The 25,850-nt window shown below is 37.4% G+C and overlaps 1 protein-coding gene across 9 annotated transcripts in view; it reads right to left on the reverse strand.

Moving 5' to 3' along the window:
- Positions 1–2,362: 2,362 nt before the first annotated feature.
- Positions 2,363–25,850, reverse strand: part of LCORL (ligand dependent nuclear receptor corepressor like) — an 80,432-nt gene continuing 56,944 nt past the window's right edge. For 2 of the 9 annotated variants that reach the window (XR_012580509.1, XM_026792164.2), the window contains 2 exons: positions 3,321–3,460; positions 2,363–2,897 (listed from right to left, as the gene is read on the reverse strand). Coding sequence is in view for 6 of the 9 variants with exons in the window: in XM_026792164.2 (XP_026647965.1) it covers positions 2,857–2,897; positions 3,321–3,460 (181 nt within the window). In the remaining 3 variants the exon portion in view is untranslated. Of the gene's footprint in view, positions 3,461–18,985; positions 23,863–25,850 lie in introns of those variants that run through there. The other 7 variants (XM_074541798.1, XM_074541799.1, XR_012580507.1 and 4 more) reach the window with 6 other exon arrangements.

Genomic DNA, 25,850 nt, shown 5'->3' on the forward strand with positions numbered 1-25,850 from the left:
TTTGTGTACATGCAGCCACTTGAGATCAGAGATGCTTTCTGTCCCCTTGAATGCTGCCTGAACATAGCTGAAATGGGCAAAGTGTACAGTTGTTTTTCTCAGTTATAAGAGCTTTCTTTGGGCTTTAGTTGTTTTTTTTTTTAATTCAAGTTCTCTCTCATCCTTCCTCTCTTGACGGGTTTGTTTTTTAAACACTACTATACTGAGCAACTGGTGCTAGTCCACCCTTATTTTTTCTTAAAATGAATTTTGAGGTAAAGCAGGAGCAATAAAAATCCATAAAAGCTTCTGGACATGCCTTCCTGAATAAGACTTTAGTTTTGCCTTCTTGCTGTTCTGTTGTGCCTTGCCACATATAGAGGTTCTGTCTCTGGCATCTCTTGGGAATGCTGGACTGAAAAGATGAGGTTTCCCTCAAGTCACCTCCCAGTCTGTGGATGCCTCTGCTGTGGATGTGGCTTCACTGGGGTGTGTTAATAGAAAATACTTTGTCTAACTAGAGGCCCCCTGGGGCTGGTGTGGGGCTGGAGTTCCCAGTGGGAAAGGCCAAGCAAGCTGGGCTTGCTGAGCCCTGTGAATGTTGGGAGCATCCCCAATTACCTGCAAGGAGTCCAGTAAAAAGATAAAATTGGGCTTTTTGTTGCATATGATGAGAGGATAAAAAAACTTGGGTATAAACTGAAACTCAGACCAGAAGGTGAAAAAGGCAGTGAAACAAGTTAAGAACTGCTGGAACAGGTTGCCTGTGCAGGTTCTGTTCTGGGAGTTATTAAGAAAGGACGAGGTGTGAACTCCACACAGCTGGCTGCCTTTGAGCAGGGTGTACAATTATGGACCTTCCTGATGTCCTTTATGCCAGACTTACCCTGTGATCCTTTCAGGCCAGAAACCTGAGCAGTAACTGGCACTGCATTTCCAGCCCCTCTGGGTACATTGCCTGCCCAATTCCCTGTAAAGGGAAGGGTTTTCTGTGTAATATAAAATTTGATGTGTTCTTGAAAATGACCTTTTAGGAGGGGTGGCTGCATCATTGCAGGGTGAGACAATCAGATGTGTGCTGTCTCTCAAAGTTCACTATCACTGATGATCAAGGTTTCAATGGATACAGCTGACTTCCTGAGAAAGGCACATGGTAGCAAGAATTCATCCAAAGGTGACAAGGAGCCAAGCTTGGAATTGTCATCCTTGCAACGAAAAACATCTTTTCTTGGTAAGCATTACTCCTTCTAGCTAAAATAATGCTGTTTTTTACTTTAATTCTATGTCTTAAAAGTACCTAACTTCCCAGCTTCTTAATTAAGGAATAAAATTTTATTCCTTGAATTTTATTCCTAAAATAATTTATTTAAAAGCAGTCTCTTTGTTGCTCTGGACCAATTAGTGTGTCCTTCCTCTTTTTGCTGGCTAAACACAACAGTGTCAAACATGAACTAGACCTAGACTTGACTGCCTATTAAATAACAGTAAAATAGCAGTGCTCACTCATCAAACTTAGATGCCATGTTTATTCCCACACTAGTTTTTGTTTCTTTAATGCAATGTTGTGATGTTTGTTTGCCTGTGTATTCAGTCTCTTCAGCCTATGCACTAAAGCAGCTTCTCTTGAGAACAGGCCTTTGGTTGGTTGTTCTCCAGGCTGAAGGACAGCAGGGGCTGGTGAGCTTGGGTTACGCCTGAAAACTCAAAGGAATAATAATTAATAATAATAATAATTTGTTAACAAAAACCAGGCTTCTGCTTGGAGCTGAGGGAGACGTGTCCAAAGCAGCGGGGTGCTGGTATTTATTTACTGGCTCTTTGGAATCAGAACCTCTGTGTGGCATCTCCTCCCCGAGCACACAAACCCAGCTCCTGTGTCCTGCCTGCCGCCTGCCTGACCCTTGTGCGTGGGGGGCTCCACTGAAGGCAGCTTCAGTTCCTCCCCCCTGCAAAGTGTAATTCTCCTTTTGGCTTTCTTGCCCCACTGAGTCCATGTGCATGTAACAGTCGAGATACATAAAGACCTGCTAAAGTGCTCAAAACATGATGAATGTTTATTTTTTAAAACACATTCTTTTAATCATGTCCAATGCTTCAGTGACTCAATACTCTCTTGGGATCTTGTGCCACCAGAATTCACAACAATCTCTCTATTTCAGTGACTGGACTGCACCTTCAAACCAACAAACCTCTGTAAAGAGGAAATATGCAGCTTCATTTTTGTAAGGTGAATCCTTAAAACCTTTGTTTTATAAAATACAGTGTCTTCCAAGGAAATTTCCTTCTGGAAAATTAGTTCTTGTCAAGTAAAGGACAGACAACTCATCATGAATTAAGAAACCTCTGCTCTAGCTACTGAATGTATGACTCCAGAAAAGAGAAGTATATTATATGGTTTTATTCTAACACTTCTTTTATAGTTGTATCAATAATAAAGTTTTGATGAACAAAGTACAAGAACCTTGCTAAGATCATTTAAGCATGGAATGTCTACAGTGTAGTCAGCTACAACCATTTACTACTTCTTTGAGTAGAGATAAAATTTCGATTTTACATTGAATTTCCAAAGTACACGGAAAAAATGAAATAGGAAGAGCATTTACATCCATTTTAATTGGTGGCAGGCATAAATTCATAAAAACAAATGGGGAAGAAAGACCATTTAGCAGAAACCTCAAAAAGTGCAGTTACAGATTTGTTGAATGACAATCTTTCACGAGATTCTCCAGCAGGCTTGGTCTTTCTTTTAGACATTAGGGTCATTAAACACTGTCACACAGAAGTTCTCAAGGTAAGTGAAGATGAAAGCATACTGCAGAAACAAACTGGTGCTTCCATACATTTCATCCATTGGTGAAGGAGATCTCCTCAGGTCATTTAGCTTTGTACTGCTTTGCTTCGAGGTAGTCGGTCTCCACCTGTTACAGATTTGTTTGAATTATTACCATAAACCTTTACATGGTGACCTATGCCACAAATTACATAATATATTAACTTTCGTGCACAAAAATAAAATTGGGAAACCAGAGTTAAATTTAAAGAACATAGAAAAATCACAATACTATTAAAGGGGAACATCCGATTCTGATATAAATTTGAACTGCAAGAATTTCATGATGGTCAGATATGAAACTTCATATTTAGAAAAGAAAAGTACATCAAACTGAATAATGCTAATAGTATATAAAGCCAAATCACACAAGATCATCTCAAGATGAATGTAATAAATGCTTATTATTTAGCAGAAAAAAAAATCAGGAACAATGTACAAAATAATAGTGCAAGAACAGCTGCAATCTATTTGTTCTCATCAGTTTTGAGATTTTGGTTAAAAACTTTACAGCTGGCGAGAGATGCTGCTGAAAAACTCAGATTCCACTCAGTGGGCTGATTAAGGCACATCTTTATGGACTTCAAATGTTCATTTTCTGTGTTCATGTCTATTGAATTCTGCGGCTCCGAGACTTTCACTTGTAGTGTGCTGTGAGAAAAGAAGGGGTGGTAGGAGAGGGAAAGAAATGAGAAAAAGTTTAGTACACTTTCCTCTTGCCCTGCAAACAAACTGATAAGAGGCAAGATGAGGTGCTGGCAGATCCTGTATTCTGCTGGATTTTTGTTGTTGCTTTAGTGCACAATGTTCCAGAAACACGGAGATTAGAACCCTGCTGTGCAGCGGATTGGGCTGGGCTGTGTGGGGATGCCTGAGCCCTTCCATTGGCAGTGTCAGTGCCTGGGCAGTCTCCTGCTCGTGCTGCTCCTTTGCAGGAGGTGCAGGAACAGCTGCTCTTGCTCCAATCATCTTCAGCTGACTGCTGTAAGGGCACAGAGCAGAAACTGGGCAAGAGTGGGGCTTGTTTTTATTGCTGACTGTAAATTTAGTGCAGCCATGGAAGGACTCATATAGATGGTATTTTGTTTTAAATTTAGGGGAAGAAGTAACACAGGAAGGGAAAGAAACCCAGTCCTTTGTGGGGGTCACTAAGCAGACTAGGACAGAGGTGTGGATTGAATTATCAAACAGTTGGGGGTTGGAAGACACCTTTGAAGGTCATCTGCTCCAACCCCCCTCTAATGACAGGGACATCTTCAACTAGATCAGGTTGCTCAGAGCCCCATCCAGCCTGATCCTGAATGTTCCCAGGGATAGACATAAAGCATCTATCTGGACAACCTGTTTCAGTGTTTCACCATCCTCATCATCAAAAATGTCTTCCTTAATATATAAAGCACTCAGAAGTGATTTAAGATATAAAACATACCCAGAAAACAATTTCAATCCTCATGTCAAACTTCTTCCTCCCTTTTATTTTACTGCCTACCTCCTGCAGTGATTTGTCCCCCTGTGTGTAATATAGTGTTTCTCAGCATCCTTTTCAAAGTTTTTGAGAACTTCTAGAATGACAAAGTTGAAAATATTTCTGAGGTACTAAAAATAATGTTAGTTTCCTATCCAAGGAGTATTTTAGCAGCAGAAACAGCTATTACTTGCATTTCAGGCAAAGGGGTTCATTACAGAACTCATTCTGAAGGATGGAATGTGCTGCAGTGTAGTGCTCACATGCACAGAGTAGCTGAGGCCAGTCAGTCAGTGTAGGTCTACAGCCTAAAACACTGGCTTGTGCTACTGAAATACCAATGACTGACTTTGATTAAAACATTTCCTATGTCACAGCAAAAGGGAAAGACCTTAGGCAACAGCTAGAATGACAATTCACTGTTGTTTGTCACAGATATCAGACACAGTTTTAATTATTTCACATTTTAATGTCTGCACCCCTCAAGGCTGTGTGCCTTGCTGACATGGCAGCGAAACAGAAATTTCTCATTTCCTAACACTTGTTCCCAACTCTCCAAACTAGTGCACTGCCCCCACGCTCTGCATGTCCTTGTGTCATTATTCAGCCTCTATCTTTTGTCTTGTTTTGCCTTGTGCCCTTTTCCTCTGGTTGCTCTGATCTTTTCCTTCCTGCAGAAAAAGGAGTGCAGGTGTAGATGATGGACAGGACTTCAGTCAGCAAGGTCACTTTCTTGAGTTTACAACCTCTTCAGACTTGGATCTTTGCCCTCAGGAAGTGAAAGGCTTTTCTTATGACATGGGATTAAGTGCAGATGGAAGATGGTGTTAAGGCTTCAGTTAAGCAGCTTTCCTCACCCCTACTGACTTTGTGCTTTTCAGGCAGGGCCATGTAGCAAAACAGAACTTCTAACAACTTCCCAACAGCTAAATGAAGGATAGGTCAGGAATGTTTTGGTTTGGTTTTTTTTTTTTTTTTTTTAAGATTTGGGGTGGTTTGGGTTCTGTTTTTTGGTGGTGCAAGTATATACCTGCAAAATACTTTAAATCCCAGCATTTCTACTGTCATTAAAGCAGTGTAGACAGATAAACTGTGTTGAATGCTGGGCAAGGGCCAGACAGAAAAAGCCAAAGGTTTTTTGTTCATTGTATGACCTGGCACCTTCCTTCTGTAGATCAACTGGGAATTGCACCAAGCTGCCAAGGTCCATTTCCAAACTACACTGCTGGTGGTAACAGTGTATCCTAGATTTGGTGCAACTGTGGCCATCATTCCTTCTCATTTGCTTGGACTATAAATGAAAATGCTGAGTGCTAGTACAGCACCAAACTGCCCTTTCCAAGGACTCTGCTCTGTCAGGAACTGTCCTTCATATTTTAGGTCTGCACAGGTTTCTGTACAAAGCGCAATGGGCTGGACTGAAGTTGCAAAGCTAGAACCGAAGTATGTGTTGATAATTTTCATGTGGTGATCTATTTACCTCTCAGAGAATTCTAGGAAACTCAATACTTTGCTTTTTAAATAAATGCATAAAAACAGGAATAGAAAAATGTTAATTTTTCCCCCAGTTCCTCAGTATGGGTAACATCAACACAGAAAGTGTAAGTATTTTAGAAAATTTTACCTTAGTAAAAATTAAGTGGAAAATAATGTGGTTAGAGATCTGCTTAAATATATTTGTTAACCAAGAAGAACCTAGTCTTTCATCTTGCTTTTCATTCCTTTACCTGTAGTGATTTCTTTTCCAGCTGTTGATGTAACAAGGTAAAAAAACTGTGTATTTAAATATATTTAAATCAGAGAATGTAATTAAAGGGACAAAGTCAAGCTCCAGAAGCCATGGAGCCAATTTCAGGAGAGCCTGAAAGAGCATCCCCACTTTACAGCCCCTGGAGCTCTGCACTACCAACACACACCAGTAAGAAGATGGTGTTTAATTCCCTAAACAACAGGCATATACTGACCTTACAGAATGGTCTCTAAAAAGGTCAGAATTCCCAGTTCTGATGCCATGTGTTTACCATGCCTGCAATCATCATCAGTTTTGTTTTTATTCACCTGGCACTCAGTTAATCAGTTTCCATGCATGTGATTTGTGGAAGTCAGCTACAGGTGTTTCTGTGACATGGAACATCATAAACTCCAGCCATGGCATATCCAATAGCTCTGTTTTCACTGGGGAATTTGAAGACAGGACAACAGTGCTGAAATCCCAGTGAAAAAGGTGAAAACCATCTTTATTTTTTTCACAATTTGTACAACAAATTAGTGAGATATCCTGAAAACTCACCATTTTTTCTTCATGTTAAATTATACTACCCTTTCCTAGCCCTTTTCTCTAAATAGTCTTGAAGTGCTGGTAACATATTTACTGTTTAATTGAAAAGATTTTATATTTCACCATGTATAATACCTGATCCATTTAATTCTTATCTCTTCTTAGAAAGTTAACAGAAAAAAAAGGCACATGGAAATGTGACTATACTTTTTGATCTGAAACAAGAGCAATCTGAAAAAATGCCTTGAGGAGGCAAATTCAGCAGCCCCTTAGCAGGTGCTCTGCCATGGTTCAGTGCAAGGGCCTGCTCAGTGTCAGAGGCTGGACCTTCCCCAGAGCCTAGGGGTGGCACTGAGGCCATGGCACAGCACACTGTGCACGGTGACAGGAGCAGGACACGCTGCTGGCTCCTGGGAACGGCCTCCCCTGCTCCGGGCTGCCTTTGGAAGCTGCTGCACGCCAAACCAGCGGGGCTGGAGCAGTCAGAGAGGGCTTCAGGGTGGTTTTGTGTGTGCTGGAACGCCCAGCTCCCCCACCACCATTACTGAATTTGCCATCTTTGAACAGTGCTGCAGAAGGGATGCATTGCCTGTGTTGTTCTAACAAATCACCCCTGTTCTAACTCATCTCAGCAGCCACATCAGAGTAACACTGATGGACTCTCAGGTGCTCTCTGGTCCCCTTGGCTAAGCAGGGAACCCTGTGTGTAGTTAAGTTTCCAGACCTGCTGGAAGGATCCCTAAAGGGATCATCTCTCCCCACAAAAATCTCCTCCTATCATTAAATAAAAAGGAATAAATAGAAAGGTTTGAATTCAACCCTCTACTAAAGTAAGCAGTGAGAGGCCTCCCCATGCTCCTAAGTGCTAAAGAAAAACTTGTTCTTTTCCACACTTCCTGTTAAAACTGCCTCAATACATTTTTTTTTTAAATTCAAATTTCCTTCTCTAGTTTTACCCAAATCATCATTATACTGTTATAAATACTGTTTTTTAATGGCAGGATGGGAAAGCAACACCAGAAAATTTGAGGCTGCCAAGTACAAAAGGAAAATAATATTCTTTCAACTGCTTATTTTCTCTGCAGTTTGGAGCCACATTCTTCTGGAAAAACAGGATATTTGACACCTGTTGTTGTATGAAGATGATAAAAAATATTCTGGCTACCTCAACTCCATATATTTGCTGAGTTAATCTGTCACAACATGTTGAAAAAAAGTAGGAAAAAGAAAAAGTAGGAATGGGTAAAAATATCTCTTATCTGTTAGGTCAGTCCTCAGCATTTCCCAGAGACTGCCATCAATGCTGTGTGCTTGTGTGCTGTAAAACAGCTATGAAAGCATCACTGCAGGGCTGTGTTTCTCTAAGTCTTTTGCAACACCTACAGATAAAAACATCTCCTTCCCCACTATTTAGGAACAAGGTCAAACTGGCTCTTACCCTCCTGTCTGACAGAAATTCTGCAAAGTGCACTTGTTAAACACTGCCAGCAGAGATTGCAGACTGGCAGCTTGGAAAGCATAAGAGCATCTGTGACACACAGCACTGACTCGGGGCTTTTACAGAAAGGTTTCAAAAACACTGAGCAGAAACAGTAAAACTTCAGCAGAATTAAAAAAAAAATTTCTCTGTACAAACCCTGCTCAAACAATTTCTCAAAAAAGGAACTGGTGGAATACACTAGATTAAAATCTACAATGAATACAGCAGCCTCAGTATGACTTCCAGCAGAGACTGATTTGGTAATGTAATGTATATTGAAAAGACAACAAACCAAGCATGCACAGTCTGACTGATTGTGTCTAAAATTTAAACTCATTTTTTCCACAATGCCAAAACCCAGCAGCAAAGAAATCTACAAAGAAAATTTTAATGTCTCATTTACCAACTGGACTCTCATTGCAGTATGAAATAACATATTTCAGATGAGTGGATGGAATCTCATTTGGGAATCAGAGAGAGAAAAAAATGCCCTGGAAATCAATCAAAGCAAGATGGGGAGATAAGCAATATTCAGGGAGTCTTAAAAGTCAGATATAAGGGCTGAGTGCTAAGACAAACAAAACAGCACAGAACACCAAGACAGGAGGTGAACTGAATGGAGACAAAAAACCAGGGTGAGAAGTCAGAACCAGCCATAATCCCAGACTGAAATTATAGTGGAAAATTTATTTTGCTCTTCAGACTAACTCAGAGTTGAGTCTTGGTTTGAGAAGGAAAAAAACAAAAAAAAAAAAAGGAAATATGAGTGAAATACATACAAAATATATGTGAAAGACAGCAAGAAGAGGAAACGTAGGATTTTGTGAGCACTCTTGGCCTGTCAGTGAAAGAGCATCACTAACTGGTAGCTTTTTTCTGAATTTCTATATTGAGATACCAACACACTGTTCAAGCTTTAACTTGCACAGAGCAAAATTACACAGCAGCACTGATCATCGTTTCTTCATTTTCAAAGACCAAGCACAACAGCAGCACTGCACAGCAGGTGCTTACATTTTCAGGTAAACATTTGGCAAGTGGAATGGATGGCAACAGTTTGAGAGTGCAGGTAGAGAAACAGCACAACTTGCTCCCCAAAACCAGTCAGCCTCAGAAAATTACACACAACAGATCATTGGCAACACAAAAGGTTTAATTGCAATTTCATTCAAGAATTCAGGAACTAAAGCTCTTTATAAAAATAAATTAATCAGCCTTGCACAGCCATGGAAGTACAGAGCTCCATTGTAATGGCTCCCCAAAATACACGGCAGACTTGAATATATGTTGTCTAAATAGCAACACCATTCCTTTCCCAATTATTTAAAGCAGCCTGAGAAGGTTTTGTAGAACAGTGATCTTTTTGACAGGAACCACCATGTTTTGTGGTGTTACAGACTCTAGCAGTCCACAGAAGACAAGAACAAGGAAGTAGAATATGAATGTAAGCTGTCATGAAGAACTCATTAAATTTTAGGGTGTAATTTACTAGTGATGATAGTACATAACCAGTTAAAGAGAAAAAAAAATAATCCTATGATCTCAAACTGTTCATAGCATACTGTCTTAAAAGATCTTGGTACCAAAAAGCAGCTAAGATTCTAACAGTTGAAAGGCAGCATCATTAATGTGATGATGAACATAATGAACTCTTAGCTTCTAGGCACCACCTTGAAACAACCCTCCTTCTGATCACCAATCCCCTGAAAGAAAACTAATTTCTAGTTATGACTAGAAGCTAGCAGCATGTAAATAAATAAAACTCCTCAACACCTGTTGGGAAGATGAGCACTGTTGTATTTTATTACAAATATACTATAACAGAAGAAAAGCTTTTGTTATTTTTTTCTATCTGATCCTAATTAAGAAAGGTTTGGAAGGAGGCTGGGGGTTCAGAACAGCGTGTGCTGCTGGTTCAGGCTGCTCTGAGGAAGCACAATGCCTCCATCTCAGTGCTGGGATGAATGCAGCTGTGCAAGTCCTGCCACTTGAGCTCAAATCTTTAATCCATAACAGTTTTTTTACATTATAAATGCAATTATGTTATGGAGAGAGATCATCTCAGAAACATGATGAGACAGTCCCTGGGTGGTTTAAAACCCACCAGACTTCTGAATTCAGGAAGGTCAAACAGCAATTTGCAAATAAGTAATTTCCTTTTCTGAGATTTCTACTACTTAAATGTAATTTAAAACCAGCTGTAAGTAGTAAACTGATAAATAGGAAATGTCAGCAACAAATACGATACACAAGAGAATTTATTCAAGCACACATCATAAGAACTTTAAACTAGAAAGACAGGTAACAACAACAACCAAATTTTAAGAAATGACACCTCAAGTATAGCTCTTAAATATTTACTTGTGGTGTAAATATTTACATTTCTTACATTTTAAAAATAAATTATTATTATTATTGAATGTTTTGAAAATTATGCTAAGTCCCCCAATAAAAACACTAAGCCTAACTTTAAGTAGGTTTTTTCCCCCTAAAATATACCCTGCATTCAAAATGAAAGACTTTACGCATAGGCAAAAGAGCACAATTCAACTGAGAATAAGAATTTATTTTTCAAGAAAGATATTTTAAGTCATTCTTACAGCTTTTAGACAAGATTTTTTCTGGTAGGTTTCCATTTCATGTACAGGGAAATAATCCATTGTTTGGAGCAAGATTTCAATAGTTTGAAATAAGACAGCTTTAAGGGCAGGCCTGGGTCAGTAAAATACCAAATATAATCTCTGAGTACATGTGAAATTCACACCTTAGGTAACAGGAACCTGTGACAAGATCTATCTGAAAAGACTGACTTCCCTGAACATCTTCATTTTCATGTATGCATGCAGTTTAATATGAAATGTGAAAGCCTCATTATTCTAATTCCTAGCAGAATTATAACTTAGAAATATTCTACCCTGAGCTACAAAATGAAAACAAAGAGTAAGACCTGCTTGGAAAAACGTGATTGTATCACATTACTCACTGATGGCTTGACAGTTGATATAAAACATCCCAAACCAAGCAGAAATTCAGACTTATGCTTTTAAGTTTTTTAAGTCCTAAGTTAATTTTAAGGCCATTTCTACTGGTATACATGAAGTAAGAAAAGTAGGTCTAAAGTTGATTTAACTGAAGGAAGAGCTGCAATCAAGTTAAGATACCTGCCCCACTTACAGATAAACCATGATGAAAGAGAGAAGCAGATTCCTCTTATGGATGCCCAGAAGTGGCAGAAAGGAGCAAGGGCAGTGAGTGGAGGATAGAGAGCAGGGGAGTGAACAGGCACTGACAGAAAGAGTGAAACTCCTGCCTAAATTTAATTTTTGGTAAGGAATCAATACAGCTGCAAGCAGATATAAGTCAGGTGAGTTTCTGCTGTTGAAAAGACAAATCAAAACAGTAAAACCTGGACAGACTGAAACCAAAGAACAGAACACAGAAAAGGGCACATTGCCTCCATAAATCATGAAGTTTCTCACTAAAGGTTTACAACCTCTTGACACAGCAAGAGATAACATTATCTGTGCTGGATAAGAAAGAATAAGAATAATAATCTAAACAGCCTTTACTGATGCCTGGAACATGAGAGGAATCAGCATAAAAAAATGGTCCCCTTTCAGTTATGAAAAAATGCAAAGAAACAAAAATTGCTTGACCTGTCCCACAGGAACAGAACGTGCAACTTGCCATGAATAGGGCAGCAGAAACGAATTTGTCTAGAGTTATGAAGCATCCAGAGCTGCTGGCCCAAAAGCATGGAGATAGGAAGATGAAATTATTTAAATATCTTGATCTTGGAAAAGACATATCTCTACACTATAGGAAAAAAATTAAATTACCTGGTCTTCAATATGAAAAAATGGATTAAAAATCTGTATGGCTTTTTACAAAAGAATTTCTGTACCTGGGTTCGAAGAAATCTATGAAAAAAACTGACTGACATTTTGCTCATGTATTAAAAATCTCTTGGCAGGTGTATGAACCAGACAGAACGGACCAGCCAAAGTACACAATGAGAAACATGCAGTAAAAAATCAAAACAGGAATAAAACTGGGCTGCACTCATCTTCTGGAGAAAATCCTTTGGCACTCACAAACACACAGCTTGGCATAAAATGAAAGCTGATGCACGATCTGAGAATCAGTTTGGTGCTAAAGGAGAGCAGAGCATGAAAGCAGTATGCAGAGGAATGTGGAATGCCCAGAGTGCAGTGGCCTGGCTGCTCTGAACCGCGGCTCAGACACGGGGCTGAATGCACAGGAGGAGCACCAGCGAAGCTGTGCAATGAACAGCAGCTCAGCAGCACAGGACAGGCACTGCTGGGACACAGGCACGGGCAGCCATCCTGGAGCACACAGGAAGCACAAGCCAATGCTGTACTGCAACACCACAAACAAGTGCCGTGAGATACAGAAAGGAGCAGTTCAGCCAGCACAGGAAGAGACAGCCAATGGCAAAGGTGCAATTTTCTCTACAGGACCAGAGCTGACGTGCAACGATTTGACATTCCAATTGGGCTCATCACACTCCTTGAAAAAGTATGTACATCTTTCTACAAAAAGGTACAGAATTGCAGGGAAAACACAGACAATCTGATTTATTAAGTGAGTAATTCATAAAAAAAGTTCATGAAGAATGACACACCAAGAATGAAATATAAAGTGAACATTTAGATGAGAAAACAAGTCAGTCTGCTGAAAGCTAGCAATCCAACAATGGGAAAAAAGAAATAACAGATGAAGGAGATACGGTTTTCAAGATGGTATCTCATGCATTGAGAGGAGACAATGGAGGAAGATGTGTCTCAAGAACAGCATTATTTTATAAAGTTACAATGCAACCAATCAAAACATTGAGTCCTCACCTGGTTAGGACTGTGGAGTATGTAATAATTATTACTCAGTGACAATAATTTCAATCTTCTATTTGACTAGTGGTGAAATAAGATTTACTTTTCTAGCTTTTTAAAAAGCTCTATTAAAAAAAAACCTTGTGAGCAACAGAGGAAAAAATTCTAAATAACTTCCCAATTGGCATCTCAATCAAGGTTCTACTTGCAGTTTTTCAAAGAAGTGATTTTCTCTTAAAGTCATACCTTAGAAAGGTTCACAGGTAGTACATATCCCTATAGAAATATATTCAGGCACAGGTCTATATATCACACATTTCTATATAATTGTATTTGGTAAAACCCATAATTCTGATTTCCAAATGTTTTCCTCTGATTTCTTTCAAAATACCTAATAATAAAAATCCCTAAATAACTATGAAGTAAACATGGCTAATGAGGACTCCATAAACTTTTTTTTTATTGAGACCACACACCTAGAAGCACCATCACCTTTGAGATGACACTGAGTACAGGAAGCAGGACACTGCCCCAAGTGCCACCAAGGGCAAATCCACCAAGCTGAGATGCTGTAGTGGGGTGTGCACACCAATATTGGCAAAATGCTGATCTTAAAATATTAGACTTCTTGTAGACAGCAATTTCCTTTCAGATACATCCATCTAATTAGTTGCTGATCATTGGAAAAATATCTGTCTTAATTAGAACCTGAATGTTGCCAACAGCCTTCAGAAACGCACAGCATTCTCAGTGACACCCAAGATTCAAGGACATTTTACAGAACCTTTCTTTTCCATGCTGACCACAGGAAATATTGGAGAAACAAAGCCTTTTGATAAGGAAATATTGTCCTTAAAATATGGCAAAATTACTATTTCTATTAAATTAATATCCAGTAACCAAATAACAAAAACATTTCTATTAGTCTCAAAGGTTGTTTAAACAATATCTTTAAGGCAAAGATATTTTAGCAAAATTCAATGACACTGCAAGAAAAGAATGAACAGTGAATAAAAGTGGCATCATATTTGGCTTACAAGTCTGAAAATTATTTCAAACCATCAAGGGTCTGGCTAAAACTATCCTTTTAGGAATGAAAGATGAATTAGAAAGGGAAAATCTACCCAAGAATACATGCAAACAACAACCCAGTCATGTCACACCATTTAAAATTTCCTCCCTTGACTCTGGAACCAGAATCTGCACTTTTTGAATGTAATTAACTGAAGATTCCATGTAAGACACTTTCCAAAGATGTGGTGAAAATAGAAAAGCAGCACTAGCTTTAGCATATCAACAACAGAGAAATGCCAAGAGGCATAGTACAGAGGTTTCTATGAATGACAGCATCTCTCTTGAACTATTTTCTACACCAAAATATGGAATTGTCTCAGCAAAATTAATGTGCTCTAGTCATGGTCAGACTACATGAGTACTTCATTTACAGGTTACCTCTTCACAGGCTCTGTTAATTGACTTCCCTCCTTTTCTATCTAACAGCAACAGAAGCTCTGCTTTAAGGCCATGAACTCTCAACAGAAGAGAGGATTTTAAAAAGGATATGTACTTGTCAGATTTTCAAAAGCACTGTGCAGGCCTTGGAAAACTGCTATTTTCTCTTCTAGTAAAAGGCTTTCAAAGGAAGACAGAAGATTGTCTATATTTATTTAGTATTACCAGTTCCCTAAAGAAAGCTGAAAAATCTACCCATTTCCTCAGGACCAAGGACAAATAGGAAAATATGACTATGAGTTTCCCAGTTTTTGAAGACGTAAAATTAAAAACAGACAGCAAAAACCATAATGAATAAAATGATGAAAAAAGCACCCCAGCTTAGGTATAAAACTGTGTGTATATAAATTCTACACAAAGGCTTAATGATCATGGCACTAAGCTACAGAAAACTACATATTGTAGCAGGTAAAGAAATTTGAAGACCCCAGAGCCAAGTTCTTTGAAAAAGTCCATTATTCAAAGAACAAAGAATAAAAATCCTTAGCTCAGAACCCTCAAAAGAAGATGAGTAAAAGCATACTCTAAGGCAATATGCAAATAAAAAATAAAACTGAACAGCACCCAAAACCTACACATCCCACATTGGATCACCTGATGTGAGAAAAAGAAAAGGAAAGAAGAATATGTAATTTGGCAAGTAGAATCCCAGAGTGTGAAACAAAATGGAGCATTAGACTGTGGCATGGGAGCTGCTGCTGTTCCATCATGGGGAATGAGGCAGAGACTATTAAGTTCATTAAATGAGTAAGGATTTACTACACATGTACAGTCATCTACATATCAAGTTATCTCTCTGCTTTTACAGTTCTGCATTAAAACTGGCCCACTTACTGTGAACAGTCATGCATTTCATATTCTTCTTATATTTCTATTAGTGCTCTTACTTTGGTTTATGTCTGCCTGTGAAAAGGTAATTTCTTGTCTGAACAGCTGCAGGCATGAAAATTTCTATCTGCTTACTCTGCATCACAGGTAAAATTTATTTTAGAGTAAGTAACCCTCTGATGAAAAGCTTCTGTGAAAAGAGCCTTCTTAAAATAAACAGATTTAATGACTGTTACTCTATGTCTCCTCTGCACTTTTCCTAACCCAATATTTTAAATTTGTCACTGATTAGGGGTGTAGAATGTGGTCCTTGCTGAAAGCTGACCAGCCTGCTAAAACCAATCTTGTCTGCCACCAGGTCATTCACAGTAGAAGGGAAGTGATCCCCATTTGCAGCTTTATTATTACTGGATTGCACTACCATGACACAAATAAGCAACAATGCTGGAATAATAAAGCCATTTTAACACAGATGTGTAAAAAAGAATTCACAAAATTTTCCCTTCCATTTTTTTTGCAAACTTATAGTAATGGAAGTTAAATTTAAGAAAATGTTTGTCTGTGATACTAATAGAGATGTTATTCTATGTGCACAATGAAGAGACCAATTAGACTCACAACACCGAAGTTTTCATAGTTATGATTCTTCACTCTTGCAGCCAACTTTGAAATTACCACAAAAAATTAGCAAATTCTCTTTTCAAGAACCGCACAAACTTGATTTCATTAAGGTAAAATATAAAAACCACATCCAAACATATTAAAAAAATTAAAATTGAAAAGTCATATTCTCTCCTGAAAAATCCAATAGATCGGTTCTAAAACTCCAGACCACTTGAAGAGAAGTGAAAATATAAAGGTGAAAATTTTATTGAAAGTTCATGTTAGATGAAAATATCCTAACTTTAAGTGATAGAAATCTATTTTGAAAATGCAAACTGCCACCCTGATATGAAGGCCAAGAGCACAGGTCTGTGATGTCAGCTCTGCCTGCTGCCATAGAAGATTCACAGTCTCTTTTCCATCTGTATGAAGTCCACACCCTTTGAAGCAGATTTTTTAAATATTTAGTACATTGTAAGATTGTAAAATGGAATATTTTACACATCCCAGTTTTATTGCTGGATTAATAGATTTTTGTATTTCAGCTTGGCTTTCTTGACAGTTTTTGCCCAAGTCCAAAGCATGTTAATGTGACCTTCAATGTTACAAGTGAAGTACTCTTGTGAAAAGAAAACAAGTGCTTTCCTTAAAACATCCTTATGTAATTTTCTTTGCACAATGGAGAATAATAGAATTTCAGTGTTGCTAAAGAAATTAAAATTGCCAGGAGATGGATTTAAGAGTAAAAGGGAACTGCCCCTCAACACATCAAATGCATTGTGGAAGCAACAGTTCAGAAGTATAAACAAACATCAAATGAACCCATGTGTCTACCAGCCACCTTATCTTGAATACAACAGGCAATGAAAAAAAGCAATTAACTCTTTTCTGTTGCTGCAATGAGTGAATGGCTAGCTCTGGTTGTTGGACACTACCTTGAGCTGTAAGAATTCAATTGTTTATTCCTGCTTGCACATGCTAATAAAAAAAACCCCAAGAGTACATAAAAAGTTTGGTAACAACATTCTGCCCACCTGCCACAATGGTTCACAATAAAACAGCACCACATCTGTCTCTTTAAGAACATTTGGTAAGACCCCACGTTTAAGAAAAACTTCAAATACTGACCATAAATGTGTCTATAGCAACATTTCAAGCATGACAACAGAACAATGATATAGTTTATGATACCACATAAACAAAAATACAATCCAAAGAACACATGAACGAAACATGATGTTTTCATGTGCATTTAACTCCCAGATGCAGGAATTATGTTTGAAGTCACATGCATGCCCAGCTAGAAATCATGTTGCTTCTTTTTAGGGAGTAGCTATGTTAGACTACAAATATTTGTATGATTTCCTTGGCTGGTGCAGAAAGTACACAATGTTGAGTCAACACAGCAAAACAAGACATCCTTCCAATATCAGACAATCCTCTGATAGTGCAATAGTACCCCTAAGAAAGATCTGGGGTTACAAGTGTGGAGACAATTCCAGAATCATCATTCTTTGTCTTTTAACATTTCCTTTATCAATTAATTTCCTATCATAGTTTTTCTGAAGACAATGACTGATATGAGAAACCATGAGTAAAAGGGAAAACAACAAAAACTGTAAATGAAGTAATGTAAAATATCAAAATAGTTATCAGATTTCCTGAAAATCCAAAAGTAAAGGATGAAAGTTATCAGGTAGATAAAATTAAGTCCCAATTAAAACTAACATGAGACCGGATCACAGTAATAGGTCTTGCATTACCATAGAAACAAAACATTTACAGATAAATATAATTGGAATGTAACATTTTCTCAACAAGTTACAAGTATGAGAGAGCTCTTTCTTCATTTGCAATATAGAAATGGGTATATTCTATCCTTTCCTAGTTTGTCTTTTTTCTTTTTTTAACAGCAATTTTGTGTCAAAGTTTGAACTTCTTAAAAACAAGTTATTTATGTTGAGCTTGGCTGCAGATCAATGAATCAAAATACAAAAGAGCAGTCCATAGATAAAAAAATGCTGTACATTGGAAAAAGCAGGGTTATACTGAATGAGCTTAATATGAAGAATTCTATATATCACATGAAGTACAAAAGAAATAAAGCATACAAGAGCCATTATATTGTTTATATTATAACTTAAATTAACCTTTCCCTTTATTATCAGAGATCCTTTTCTAAAACATAGAATACAAAAGAGGACCTAAAGTTTTGACCTGATATTTTGAATAAGGTTTTTATATTTGGCCAATATCAGATTAGCTAATACAATATTGTTTCTACAAAGGTAGTAACTTAAATCACATTGCAGGAGTTGTGCGAGGATTTCACACCTTAGCAATTTTGTTGAAATGAGTTAAGACTTCTGTTTAAGGATATCTCTTCACCCAACAGAAGAAATAATTACAAACAAATGTGCCCTCTTTCTAAGTAATATAATGGCCTTTTTGAGATCACAGTTGTATTACAATGTATTTATAAATACCTATCTTTAAAAAATTATTTAATTTCACACTAGCCTAAAAGATTCCAAGCCAAAGTATTAAGCAGAGTAACAGTATATTGTTCTTGTGAAAAATAATTTTGCATTTTAAATTGTCATAAGGATTCAATGTGCAAACCCCTTAGAGTCAGCAGATTTCACTTGGCATGGAAAGGATACTAAAATGGGTCTCTGACTAAATAATTTTCAGAAGTACAAAATACTATCTTTTACTGTAAAATTACAAAACTATGACTGATTTGTAACAGTAATCATCCAATGAGAATTTTTTAAAACCAGCTACATGCTAATGCATTGAATTTATGCTTTATTTTATAGCTTACTCCTCCTCACACTATGAGAAACTACACAATGGAATGAAATTCTGTTCCTTTTGAAGTCAATAGCCAGTTGTGACTGACTACAGAATGCCAGAACTTCTTGTCTGTCTAAACTATATTGGTTAGCTTATCAGAGCTGAAAGAATGGTGCAAAACATTATAAACATTTTAAAATTGCACTTTCTGAATTATTCTGATGTTATGCAATGTTTGATTTCATGACTTGTCTGAAATTAAAATGAGTAACATGCAATAAACAAAAAAGTGCTTAGTTGTTTGACTTCTCCAATTCTTTAGGATTTCAATTTTAAGATGAAGTGGGGAACAAGAACTTACCTACTTGGTACTTTGGGTAATAAGGTGCCATTTGTCCACTACTGCATGATTGTCTCTTATGCCTTTTTCTTAAATTTGTATCAGTGGTCTCCCATTGTGGACTTTTCCTTTTGTTTATTCTAGTAAGACCTTCAGAACTACCAGCAGGATTATCGTCCTGGTTTACACCACTACTTAATTTTCTGCTGTGAAACTGGCCATCCAGCTTTTCATTCACTTTAGAAGGATTAGATCCTTTAGATGTTTCCACTTCATTTTCTTGTTTCTTTAATGTATTTTGTTTAGTAGAATGGGACCTTAAAAGAGGATGTCTTTTTTCTTCCATAAAGGCCTGAGTGCTTTTACTGTCGACAGCTTCAGGAGAATAAATGACATTATTTAAATTAAATGAATTGTGCTGCTCAATATGGTTGATTTTTCTCAGAAATATCCTACAGTCTTTAAAGGTTTTGGCTTTCCAAGTATTTTGAAACAGTTTATCTTGGCTTTGTTCTTTTCTAACATTTTGCTGGCAATGAATTGTTCCATTTGCCTCTGAATGTGACTTAAGTATATTTGCTAAACCAGGATGTGGGTTAAAGTCAGACGATCCCATCATATGTTCAACAAATGCATCTCTGGTTTCATTTTCAGTTGGCAAGAGGCTATTCTGAGACTCTACCAAAGTCTGAGTGGGCTGGATTTCTACTGTATTTTTCTCCTGCAGCTTGGGTGTTTCATCATTGGTTTCCCCACTTGTACTCTTAAACAATTGGCTTTGGCAAAATAACTGCAGATTTTTCTTTTTTGATTTCCAGCCTCCAGGAGCCTGATTATAGAGCTTTTTTGTTTGTCCCCACCTCTCACGCTGCAACTTCTTAAATTCATTTCTTTTTAATCTGGCTAAAGTGAAATTACTTTTCATGCTTAAGACTGGAGACCTCACCATGTTATGTAACATTTGCAATTTCCCTGCTGGTTTTGAAGGGGAGGATAGTGCAAACTTTTTAAAGTGCTTTCTGAAAGGGCAAGTGCTAGGATCAGATTGTTTCGTTTCCATCTTTATCTCTTTAGTACTAACTACCTCTAATGGATTGCGAGCATTTGCCTTTCTCACAAGAGAGAGAGACTGTGTTTCTGTAGTTTGCATAAACCAGGTGCAGAGTTCATTCATATTACACTTTTTCTGGAACAGCATTTTTATAGGTGATGTTTCAAGTCCTACAAGGCAGGAGTCTAAAGGATCTGACATTTCAGTATTACAGTCTTGTTCAAGGGGGTCCCTTTTCTCACGTACACATTTGTCAAACTCACTTCCCCCCACTCTCAACCAGGTATTAGTCATCTGTTCAAATCTATTGTTTAGTTCTTCCAACAAGGTGTCACTTGAAGTGGAAGTAGGCCACCATCTGAGAGAGGGATTTGATGAAAAAATGGGATCTGATGATACCTCATTAATGGGCCCGAATCCACCATCCTTAAGATCCTTTTTAGCATTTCCTGGATTTCTCTGTTCTGAGGTATCTCTGGATGCTGTGCACTGATTGGATTGTGTACGTTTTTCCTTTCGCTCTTTAGCTTTTTTCAAATGGAGTTTGTAAGATTTATGCAGTAAGGCACTTCTACAAGTAAATGGACTAGAAGATGCTAATGAATGCAAAAAATGCAGTGAAGGTTTTCTGTCTCTAGCAGAGTGTCTTGATGGAATTTCACGTTTTCTTGACACTGTTGTAGCAACACTGTGTGACCCATCCTCTCTAGAATCTTTCTGCATGTTCTTTACTTGACCCATATTATTGCAGAGTTGATTTTTTCTTTCCTGTGGTATGTTTTTTTCTAACACATTCTGCTGTTGTAAAGGAGGCAAACCATTGCTGATGCTCACTTTTCTTTCCTGAGGTGAAAGTCTGCTGACAGTCACTGATATGCCGGAAATTTTTACTTTTGCTGGCCTGCCAGGTTTTCGAACAGTGGTTAATGGTTTCTTAATCTGCCGTATAACATTGCTGCAAGGATGTGCTGATGCCAGATTGCCCTTGATAGGCCTGACATAGTCATAACCAGAGACCTCCTTTTCAGCAGAAGGATTCTGGAAGGCTTTTACTGTTTCAGTCAAAGCATTTCCAGTTTCTGCATTGTGCCTTGCTTTGCTGGGATCATTGGCAAAATTAGAATCAATATGTTGTGTGGGTAGAATGCTGATGAGATTTAGATTACCTTCAGAAACGTGTCTCTTAGTTCTTCTTGACCTTCCAAAAACAACTGTTACAGTAATATTTTTGTTGCTGTTAACTTCTTCCATTGCTGCTGCATCAGACTTCACGCTTTTACCACCACAGCTAAGTTCAGGTCTAGGTTTTGTGCTTCCACTCATGTCTACTTTTGGTTTAGGAGGCCGTCCAATGGGTCTCTTAACCTGCTTAACTACCTGAGGACCTATTTTCTTTGGTCTACCAGGTTTTCTTTTGAAAACTAATTCACTGCTACTGCTTGATTTCTCCACAACTTCATCATTTTTTTTTGAGTCATTTATGTTGATTTGACCAACTGGACAAGAGCTTGTAGCAGCTTCTGCAAAAATGCAGCTTGACCTCTCCTTAGTATCATTTTCACTACAATCACAACCCTTGACACAGACTGCATGGGAAAGGTCACCTGTGGCCTGTTTATCTAACAAAGCATTGGTGTGCCCCTGAAACAAACAAAGATCTGTGCTTCCCTTAGAGGATGCAGCTGCAGATGTTAAAGTGTATTTGACTCCTTCATGACTGTTAACTTCTGAGACAAACATAAGCTTAATAGGACTAGAGTAGTTTAAAGGAGATGGGATCTCCCCGGCTTCAGAAGTGACATGCAAGTCCCCATTACTGGAAGCTGAACTGCTTGAATTAAAGGTCAGAGATTTCAAAAGGCTGTCATTAATTTCTTCATCTATAACAGTTTCTTGTGTGTTTGATGCAACACAAATTGCTTTGATTTTACTGCTGCTTGGCACATGTGAATGTGGAAGGAAGGTTTGTCCTGTGCATTCCATTTCGCTCAGAGCGAAAGGTAAGCCCCTTCTAGTAGCTGGGTTCATAACCTGTTCATAAGCATTATCTTTTAATTTTTGGCTTATTTTGTAACTATCCAACAATGAGTTGCTAGTCTTTCTGGATAAGCTTATTGTATCTTCTAAACGCTCCACAACAACTTGCAGATTTGTGTCTCTCACAATTTTGCTTATATTTATCTCACTGCATCTTTCAGCATGAAGATTTTTATTTATTCTCATTTTTTCCAAACTTTTCAACGACTTTTTTGTACTGGATGACTTTCTAAACATGATATTGTTTGTTACATACACAGAGTACCACCCAGGAGGCACAATGTTACGTTTAGTTCTACCCAAGATTTCATTACTCTCATCCTTCAGAGGAATCGGACCAGTCTCTTTTAAGGTTGCACAATCTCCTTGTGCATTTGGGAGTTTTGCCTGGCTGGCTGCAATAGCACTGTTTTCTGAAAGAACTAAAAAGCTGGAGCTGGTCTGAAAATTAGTAAGAGGTAGATTGAAAGACTCCGTTTGGTGTACTGGAAAGCACATTGGTTTGGTTTGGCAGTTCACACATGGGTTACTTCCAAGGTGTTGCAAAGTCTCATCTTCTATTACAGTAAAAGTATGTCTTTTATTTGGATGCATTTTTTCAATTTTTTTTGTAGATTTTTTTGCATTTCTCTCAGAAATTGACCTTTTTCGTACAAGAGTTTCATCAAGGCTTGCAAGCTCCCTCTTGATTTGCAAGGTCTGTCGTCGAATGACTGGTGAGTCAGGAGAATTATACGTTGCAAATAAAGTTTCCTGACGCTTGCGAAATCTTGTCTGAATAATTTTATTTTCCACTTGTTTATCATGTTGGCGAAGTAATTCCATAAAGCTGTAATCGCTTGCCTTAGCATTATGCAAAAGAGAAGTTATGAAGTCTCCTAATTTGACATCATTTTCTGGTGCCCTGTCACTGCTAGAAAGTTTTACAAGATTTGTGGCTAGATCTGTAGTGTCTATTGATTTCAACTTCTCATTAATGCGGTCCATTAAATCTTGAAAAATGGCAGAATGTTCACCTTTCTCAGAGTTCATACAACCATCATTGCTTTCTTGGTCTGCTGATCCCAGTGCTCCATCTGAGTAATCAATCTCTTTTCCTTTGCACGTTTTACCCTCATACTCAAACTCTCCCTTGCTTCCTTCAGCTGGCAAGAGGGATGGAGGCTGGTTGATGGATATTTCAAGCTTGTTGTTGTCTAAAGTTGGAAAGTCCATAACCATTCCTTCTGACAATTCAAATTCTTTACTGTGTACAGGTGATAGTGGAGGTGGCGATGGACTGCGGGATCTGTTTGAATTTTTAATGCTGCTTAAGAGGTCACAGTCCTTAGCTGAATATGTACATGCTGCTGCTTTCACAGAATGCCTGTTATAATTTTGCAACTGGTCAGCACAATACTTAGGAGAACTACATGCTTTGTTCACCATTGTCTTAATACATCCAATTGCTACAGCTTGGCATGACAAAGAATGGAAATCTTTAATACAGACAGACAGAGGTGGTAAACAAGTGTTAGGCCTTTGATTTTGTAAACAGCACCTTTTTGTCAGCATGTGTCCATTGCAACTGCAAAATGGAACGTGAACATCCTCTTCAGTAAGGGAACTGGGAGTTTCAGAGTGGACCAAATGTGTTTGCTTGCAACTGCAAGCTATAGGACCATTTTCATCCTGTAATAGGAATTTTAACATAGCCAAAGTCTGTTGCCAGTGATATGAACAAAAAGACTCCAAAACTTTGTTTAATGTTGATTTTCCTTTTTCCAAATTAGCTGTTTCCTCTGAATTTGCATCAGCTGTTGAGCTTGAACTGAAAATGAAAACAAATCAAAACAAAATATAAATTACAGTAAAACACCACATCTAATGTTTGTTATAATGGTTAAACTCAACCCTACAAACCTGACGTTTAAAAAACAGTTCTGGTCTATTTGCAGTATTCAATCATACTTGCAAATCACTAGCAATGATGTGCATCTTATCAGTGACAGCACTAAACTACCATTAAGAAAAATAATAATGAAAAAAATAAAGGCAAAAAGAATAATTTGCAATACAGCTTCTTGAACCTAACTACAATTACAACAATGTTAACTTTCTGGTATTTACAACTATTTTAACTATTAATGAAAGAAAATCTCACCAAGAACCTGGCAAGCTTGGTATTACTCTCATTTCACTAACTGGGGCACAGAGAAGGTAAATGAGTGAGGTTCAAGGTTGTGGCAGAGGAAAGAATGGATCCATCTCTCCTGAATCCCACTCTTTGATATTTAAATACTCAAGCATACTGAGTGCTCTTCAGGATACACTTTAAGGTATTTCTAAAGACATTTTTATTTCTATATTTAAAGAACACTTATCAAGCTAACAGAAAATGGAAAAAATAGCCTAGTGATCTTTGCAGGTAAAATATTCCCTTTCAGTTTAAAAAAAAAATTGCAATGGTGCATCACAAGCTCTTCATTGCAATACATTAAACACACACATGTGTGCACACACAGAGATTCCTTAAACAGAAAAAGAGATAATCACCACTTAAATAACTAATTTCCAAGATAAAAGCTAATATTCTTTAAATATCCTTAAAACAGGGTAGGCCTATATTGAAGGATTGCTGAGCAGTTGTTCTCAAATGTATTAACTAAAAAAAAAACAACTTAGAAATACTACTTTAACTATTTAATCAGTTTCTTATAAATTATTAAAACTAATGTCACTACTTACCTAATCAATCATTTATACTGAAAAGCTGAAAATTTTCCATGGTAGAAATTAATACAGGTATTTCTTCAATTAAATACAAAATCCTTATGCTGGATAGCAACTATCAAGAGATAGTTAACACCTAATTCAAATGTTTTACTAAAACCAATTGCATGAGCAGAAAATGTTGGAAGAATTCTGTTTTAGAAAAGTATGTATAGTTTAAACATATCACCAAACTCTGAACATGACACTAACTTTTTTCCCTGTTATTATCCCCTGTAATTTTTTTGTATTTAAGCCTGTACTTCAAAAAATTTTCATGCTGATTTTTTTACAACTGTACTGATCAATGAACAAACATATTTAAAATTTAATGTGCTATATTTAAATAGTTACCTATTCATTAATTGAGTCATACCCAAAATTATAAGCATCAATAATAACTTCTAGCTTTGAGTTTCTTACTGGATGCAAACTTGTATTTTTATTGTCCTAGACATATTTTAAAGCTTAGAGCTTAAAACCAGCCAACTGTGCATAATAATTCTTCATGTTTTTTTCCTTCTCCTGTAATATTCCGTATGAAATGGTATACATTCAAAATCAGGCATCTAGATGATACTAATTCATAAAGGTGTAAGATAATTGTGATGGTATTAGTTGAAGTTGAGATAATATTTAATCTGAAATGATTAAGTCTTAAAAAGAAAAAAACCAAAACCTCTTTGCACTTGCAATCTAAAATAAAACCCACATTATTCAAGGGAATGTCAGTGTCAGGATTTGACTCTTTTTGAAATGCCACTACACTGAGAAAAGTCTGTTACTCCAACAAATTCAGGAGTCACAAGGTATCAAAATCACTACACTTGTAAGAAGAAAGCTCATTCTAATAGTACAATTAAGGATAGAAGGTAATTGCCCTCCCCACCACCATGATTTTAATTAATGTTTTGAAAGGCCAGACTAAAAAAAAAATTCAACATGCCACTAGGCCTCCATCTTCCATATTCTGTTTGTAAACCAGAGTAAATTTGTTAAGCGCTAATTTGCTAAAAAGATAGCTACAGCAGAATCTCTTTTTAGACT

The sequence above is a fragment of the Zonotrichia albicollis genome, chromosome 5 (genome assembly GCF_047830755.1).
Source record: "Zonotrichia albicollis isolate bZonAlb1 chromosome 5, bZonAlb1.hap1, whole genome shotgun sequence".
NCBI lineage: Eukaryota > Metazoa > Chordata > Aves > Passeriformes > Passerellidae > Zonotrichia > Zonotrichia albicollis.